The sequence below is a fragment of the Haliotis rufescens genome, unplaced genomic scaffold (genome assembly GCF_023055435.1).
Source record: "Haliotis rufescens isolate VD_foot unplaced genomic scaffold, xgHalRufe1.0.p SCAF_7, whole genome shotgun sequence".
In the NCBI taxonomy this organism is placed as follows: Eukaryota; Metazoa; Mollusca; class Gastropoda; order Lepetellida; family Haliotidae; genus Haliotis; species Haliotis rufescens.
Window position 1 is genome coordinate 11,219,768 of NW_025964361.1, and position 7,310 is coordinate 11,227,077.

At 39.6% G+C, this 7,310-nt stretch overlaps 1 protein-coding gene across 4 annotated transcripts; it reads right to left on the bottom strand.

The window, feature by feature from the left end:
* Nucleotides 1-340: 340 nt before the first annotated feature.
* On the bottom strand, nucleotides 341-7,109 carry LOC124127842 (UPF0547 protein C16orf87 homolog). 4 transcript variants are annotated; one of them, XM_046491217.2, is made up of 5 exons: nucleotides 6,921-7,109; nucleotides 4,297-4,402; nucleotides 3,964-4,097; nucleotides 1,777-1,858; nucleotides 341-780 (listed from the first exon to the last, which is right to left on the bottom strand). In XM_046491217.2, exons 1-5 carry the CDS (start codon nucleotides 6,978-6,980, stop codon nucleotides 656-658), a joined length of 507 nt encoding a protein of 168 aa, XP_046347173.1. In that variant the 5' UTR covers nucleotides 6,981-7,109; the 3' UTR covers nucleotides 341-655. The 4 variants fall into 4 exon arrangements, with proteins under 4 accessions (XP_046347173.1, XP_046347172.1, XP_046347170.1 ...); XM_046491216.2 differs by having other exon boundaries at nucleotides 3,949-4,097; XM_046491214.2 differs by having other exon boundaries at nucleotides 3,919-4,097.
* Between the last annotated feature and the right edge of the window lie 201 nt (nucleotides 7,110-7,310).

A 7,310-nucleotide genomic window follows, 5' to 3' on the forward strand; every position in this document is an offset into this window, starting at 1 on the left:
ACATGCTTAGATTACCTCAATCTCATTAAAATCAGATACAAGTTCTCGCTATCGCCAAGGACATCCCATTACAGGTCACGGCACAACAACTTTTCGCGAACCAATGAAAAGACTAACAGGGAGTCAACATTAGCCACTTAGTTTGCGGTACCAGTTCTCAAACTTGCGACTTCCATTCCAGACTATGCTTTTTAAAGTATTTTGAATACATGTAAGTCATACAGTCCGTAACAGTTGTTTTGTGTTAAGCTTTAGAGGTTTCATGATTAGAAAACATATTCTGTCAACAATGTAACATAGCAATATGAATATGATTTTTTTATTACGTGTTTGAATCATTATCTATCATGTAGTTGTCCGATTTTCGATCACAAACGTTTATACTACTTAATTTCGTTTATCTGACATACTTGTTTATCCGACATAATCATATGCAACCAACCATGTCGGATTAACAGGACTGTAAGTGGATTATTTTATTATGACCCTCCCTAAGTGGTTGTCATATGTTTGGATGACACTCCCCCGAACACCCCATAATAACACACTTGTCCCACATACATGTAAGTACTGAAACTATCATGCTGCTGTACGTGGTTCCTCACAATGAGAATGTATGAAAATGCATCACTGAGATCTAGATGACCAGTGGTCACTAAGGGGGCTTGAAGTTCTGTGTGAGCATCTTCCGGTTGAGTTCCGCCAGGATCACTGAGTACTGCAGAGCCTTCTCTGGGGGCAGGCTGGAAAACAGATCTTCTTCCTGGGTGGTTCTTTGTTCTTATGGAGAGAAAAAAACTAATTATTTCAGTTTTCATGCTCGTTAATCTTTAACTTTAGGACAGAAAAATACAAAAAATATAGTCTTTGTGGAGGCTGTCTGTAAATAATCAAGTCTGGGCCAGACAACCCAGTGATTGATATCATGAGCATCAGTCTACACAATTAGGACACGACATTCATCAATGAAGTCATCGAGTCTGACCACCCGATCCTGTCGTCTCTTTTGACAAGCATGGACTGCTGAAGATCTATTCTAACCTGGATCCTCCCAGGGGATTTCACTTTGTTATTTATGAAGAAAGAAAAAACACCAAATTATTTCACCCTTGGTTCATTATGGGAGAAAACATTTCTTTCGCACTCTACTTTAGGCAGTGTCACAAATTCAACAAGTTTCTTGCGCTATACTTATATCCTCTTGTATGTGAACCTAGGAACCCCCTTATGTTTTAAGTATTAACATAAGTATTCTGACAAGCAGCCCAGGATTTTTCTGCTTAACTTTGAAAACTGTTTTGAAATCAATGTTTCAGCCTTCACATGATACCGAGTGCCAATCGACACAGCTATCTGGAAAGTCTGCCAAATTTTAAAGTGTGACAACTCACAGACATTCGTAGGTGTACATAAAAAAATTTTCATAACCTATGAGACCTGTGAAGATCTGGGCAAGAACAGGTCTTCAGCAACCAATGCTTGTCGAAAAAGGCAACTAACAGGATCAGGTGGTCAGGCTCACCGACTTGGTTGATGCATGTCATCGCATCACCATTGGGTGGATCGATGCTCATGATATCAATCACTAGATTGCCTGGTCAAGACTCCAATATTTTCAGACCGTCGTCATATAGCTGGAATATTGATGAGTGTGGCATTAAACAACATACAAACAAAACAAATCATAACCATTAGGATTGTGGAAAATGCTTACCAGTAACACAGATTGTTTAACATTTGCAAACAATGGGAAATCGATAATTCCAAGACCCATACCTTTCGGCTTCTCCTCAGATTTTGACCTGTTCAGGGACCCTTTAGGCCTTCCCCTTTTCTTTTTAGGACTTTCAGGGGCAGGCTAGAAACAAATTATTATACACTGTTAACATCCTGTGATTCCACCAGCAAACCTAGAAACAAATTATTATACACTGTTAACATGCTGTGATTCCACCAACAAACCTAGAAACAAAATATTATACACTGTTAACATGCTGTGATTCCACCAACAAACCTAGAAACAAAATATTATACACTGTTAACATGCTGTGATTCCACCAACAAACCTAGAAACAAATTATTATACACTGTTAACATCCTGTGATTCCACCAGCAAACCTAGAAACAAATTATTATACACTGTTAACATCCTGTGATTCCACCAGCAAACCTAGAAACAAATTATTATACACTGTTAACATCCTGTGATTCCACCAGCAAACCTAGAAACAAATTATTATACACTGTTAACATCCTGTGATTCCACCAACAAACCTAGAAACAAATTATTATACACTGTTAACATCCTGTGATTCCACCAGCAAACCTAGAAACAAATTATTATACACTGTTAACATCCTGTGATTCCACCAGCAAACCTAGAAACAAATTATTATACACTGTTAACATCCTGTGATTCCACCAGCAAACCTAGAAACAAATTATTATACACTGTTAACATCCTGTGATTCCACCAACAAACCTAGAAACAAAATATCAACATCCCCTTAGCCAAGCAATGGCTAACCACGTAAAAGTATCATTTGCAAGACTCGTCTATAGTCCCAGTCTATTGTTTCTGGGAGTTGTGTAAGGCTGCTTTTAACAGTAGTTCAGAAAAACTAAAGGTTTGTCCTTGTCAGCAATTTGACATGAAAACACTTCATCAGTGTTAATTAAGTATGTATTTTATGTGATCCAACACTGGTATTTAATAATGTTAATCAAATGCACATACAAGTGCGCAGCTAGCTACTTTATCACCATACAGGGTTAGGAACTAACAGCTTTTGTCCACTAGTCCTTATAATGATAACATATAGCAAAACCCTTAAAATGGGCCAATTTCTACAAGTCCTTGGGATACCTTTACTATTGGGCTATTTGGCAAGGACTAGTGCCAATTTCTAACGCTGCGGCATACATTAACTGGACACGCCTAGCATCAGTGAACATGTCGTGAGAGAGTGAGGGAGGTTCCATGCAACTTTGAACAGTATTCCAGTTATATCATGATGTGTCAGCTTGATGTGGGAAGAAAGTCCAAAGTGATGCAGGACTTAAACTTTTACCACTTTGGTGAAACCCACGAGCACGGGAACGGTGCTGACAAACCTAGAAACATAATCAGGGTGACCTGGGAATCAAACACACGATCACAGGTTTCTGCCAAAGGGACGCAACCTGGCACAGCGAATGGCCAACCGTACCCCTGAACCTGTTGAAGCAAATCATGCACAGGTTTGGTCTACAGCATCTTCCCGAGGCAAGAGAGTTAACTGACTTTAAAAGTCCAGTTTCCACCCTTGCCGAACTTGGCTGGAATTCCTGGGCTCGATCGTAGCGCCACCAGTGGCTATTACGAGTTATGTCCTTTCTATGCCTCTCCTATTGACCAATCAGATTCCACCTCTCGTATCACTTGCATTTGCTTCAAACAAAACAGTGGCGCCCAGTCAAGACGATCTGATCGATAATCAAGATCTAAATTGTGTTAAAAGGAGTCTTAAATCGCGAAGTGCATCAAATCACGTGAGCACCTTGATTAAAAACATGAAAAGATTTAGAAAATAACTGTTGACGAGTTAGCGGTGCACATGCTTTGCAAATCCTGCAGTTGACCGAAATCTGCATTACACTTTACGAACCAGATTTCGATTTTGGTGCGCGATTTTGATTGGACTATGCAGAGACTCGTTAGTCCAGCCAAAATGTAACTCCATAATACCAGCCTAGTTCGGCAAGGGTGGAAACTGGACTTTTATAGTCAGTTAACTCTCTTGCCTCGGGAAGATGGGTCTACAGTGGACATCAGCAGCACGAAGTAACAACCTTCAGCCTTTGCCTTATGCCACTATAAAAATCATGCCATCAGAATTGAACATTTTCCACATTCATGGTACAATTACAAACACTGACCTCTGGTATACTGACCTCCTGCTTACTGACCTCCGGCTTACTGACCTCCGGTTTCTTGACCTTCTTGTTGCTATACTCTAGTTCCAGGGGATTGAAGAAGTCGGGACGGACTCGCTTTGTCCGAACCGTTCGTCTCCGCATAGGCTCTTGCTCTCCATCGCCATTGTTCCCCTCCCCATCTGGCAACAACAAATCATAGATATAAGCAAAAACATTATTTGAAAAAAGATTTTTCCTAAATAATATGATTAACATAATAGGCTACTGCTTGTGCATTCCACAAATTCCCCCTCATTCACAAATATTTCTCCCAAAATATAGAATTAACTTTGAAAATAAACATGAACAATGATGAAGCGTGTAACCATGGTAACTTACATGTAGGAGGTGTCTTCCCGTCTGGCGACTTCTGAGACTGGGAAGATGCCCGACCTCGTGTCGGGAACTGGTGCCCACAAGTACAGCCCTTGCATGCCACCGGCACCTGTAACACACAGGAACTGGTAGAAACCAACCTAACAGTAAATGTATAGCCAGAGGCTAATAAAATTCTCCTCGATCTATGATATGGGAAACAGAGCTAGACCAATGATTGTCATAGAATTGAAGATGATTTCATTGAAAAATCAGTTAGAACTAAGAAGTATGGCAGATAATTCATCATAGAGATAAGTTTGATTACACATTTTAACATTGTTCCAATCTCATTAAAATCAGGTCTTAGTTCTTGCTAATCCTAAACAAAGATCTAAGGTCACGTCAAAACGACCTTTCATCAGACCAATCAAAGCTTTGCTTACCAGATCATGAAAGTGAAAGTTGGAATGTTTTTTCTAATCATGCAACCTTATAAACGTTAACATGGGGTATTCCGAACAACAGTTACGACCCGTACGACTGATTCTGTCAAAATCATCGTCTATCTCTCGCTTCTGTGGGATAAACATTTGAACAGAAGAGGCATTGCACAGCACTGCCATACAATCTCAACCATATTTTAGACATCCCGGAATGTTTGTTTGTTCAGTTTTCACAATTATAATCGAGAACTGTGTCAACATATATTTCAAGCGTAATCTGAAATGGAAGTCGCCAGGTTGAAACGAGAGTCGTAATGCTCGAGAAAGCTGCTTTCTAATTGGCTGATGTCGACTTCTAGTTAGTAATTTCAGTGGTCGGTCAAAGTATGTGAAAGGTCGTTCCAACGGGACCCGTAATGGGATGTCCTCAGATCTTTGTTTAGTGGCAGCGAGGGCTTAGATCTGATTTTAATGAGATTGACATCGTTCATTTATCCACCTTAAAATAGTGATATTTACTGGTGCCATACACTGCCAACATGTGTACAAAGAGGGTAAATGTTGACCAGATATTTACAAGTAATAAAAGCATTGTCTACAGCAGTGGACATGAGGGCTGGGATGGGTAACTCGGGTACTTGGGTTGGGTGGGTCCCGAGTAGGACCCGGGTACCTACAGGACTACGTGGACCCGTGGTTAGTCACGTGATATATTGTTTAATGACAAAAATTACCTAAAACTCTATGGTTATGCTATAAGTCACTAATGTTCCCATTTCTTTCTGAAAATTTCACTTTAGTGTATGCATGACCAGATCGTTTTACACGTGTATCTTAATACATTTTGACAGGGCTACGTTCAAACTTTTTCAAATTGGACAGTTTGTACCTATCTCTAAATATCTACAGCGGGTACTTGGGTAATAGGTTGGTGGGTACCTGGGTAGTAAATCTGGACTCGTCCCAGCCCTATCGAACATGTATACAGCATCCAGCAGGGTTAGTTGGTTGTTGGTTTGTTGTTTAACGCCACACTCAGCAATATTCCAGCTATATGACGGCAGTCTGTAAATAATCGAGTCTGGACCAGACAATCCAGTAATTGATATCATGAGCATTGATACAAGCAATTGGGATCGATGACATGCATCAACCAAGTCAGCGAGCCTGACCACCCGATCCTGTTTAAAATAATAAGTCGCCTCTTACAACAAGCAGAGTCGTCTTTTACGGCAAGCATTAGGCCTAGTCGTGTGTATGGATCAAATATGTGTACGCAGCAAAAAATATTACTGAACAAATTTGATGCATGGAAATTTAAAACTTAGCTGAAATATACATAAGTTCGCTGACTTAGTTATTTTAAGAGACTACCAAGCTCTCAGAAGAAAGACATCTATTCAATATTTTCAGAAGTTGGCAATTTGCATTATTGGTGCTGCAAAACAACGTGTGAACTAGACGTGCTAGAACCATGCTTCAGCTATGTGGTGCTAAACAACATACACATCTTCACTGGAAAGCAAGGTATTGGCCTGAACTAGTCAACTAGTCAACTCCAGTTGGTAAATATTTGGCACTAAACTTATTCTTTGAAACAAATTTTGTAAGATAATACCACTATAATCAAGTGAACATTGAAATTGTATACTTGTTATTTGAAACTGTCTTTGGAGTGCAGTTGTACCAATCAATGTACTAACAAACAGAATCACTGCCCATGTTATAGAGCAAAGATAGTTTTAGCCTAACTTATTAAAGTTTTGGACAAATGTAATTGTGACATAGCTATTACAAGAAACTCGGGTTCAAAATAACGTAAATGGGTATTCATGAAAATCTAAAAAGTCAAATATTTGGCAAAGATTTATATCATCCCTTCTGGCTCCCCATTGTGCACACCTTGCAAATGTTTTAGTAATGGGAAGTAATAATTAGGCCATAGTTCCTCGAGGCCTACTTCAAGACATTGAGATCTAGTAGCAAGGCCACTCAGTACCTTTTGCTTCACACAGGAACTCTATTCCATCGATATTCCAAAACACAGCTTTTTTCATTAAACAAACAAGGCCAAAACATCAACGAGGCTAACTTTACTTCAAACTAGACCTTAGACCCACAGTTTAGAAAACGTGTGGGCTACAAAACCTGTAAATTTTAACAATATTCAACAAAATATTGCATATCCTTCAGTTTGTGTACCTGTTGCTGGCATACTGGGCACTTCTTGACTACCGTCCTGTCGAATTTCTTTCGTACCATCTACTGATAAACAAATCCGCTCATTTTTAGAGCATTTTGCAGCTGAGAAACTTGCAAATTTGCTGTATAAGTTGGTGCAACTGTTGTACCAGGTCAGGCTGACCCGCTTTGACGAGCACTTGTTGTAAGCGCCATCTGTAAATATGTGTAGACAGGGGGAGATAAGTCTAAAGAAGCGCTTGTAAAATATTGACAAAGTGCCCGGTTTTCCTTTTCGTTGACCAACCGTCATACATGAGTGTAGCTATGGTCTCTGATGTCCCTATTTAGAATTTTAGCATAATTAATATTGTCAGTTGACGGAAATTACAAATATCTGTTAATAACGGT

Coding starts and splice junctions, on each gene's coding strand:
- LOC124127842 (XM_046491214.2), bottom strand. CDS start 6,980: ATGGTACGAAAGAAATTCGACAGGACGGTAGTCAAGAAGTGCCCAGTA. Junction 4,403..6,920: donor GCCCAGTATGCCAGCAACAG/GTACACAAACTG, acceptor TGTGTGTTACAG/GTGCCGGTGGCATGCAAGGG. Junction 1,859..3,918: donor AGGAGGTCAGTATACCAGAG/GTCAGTGTTTGT, acceptor ATTTGTTTCTAG/CCTGCCCCTGAAAGTCCTAA.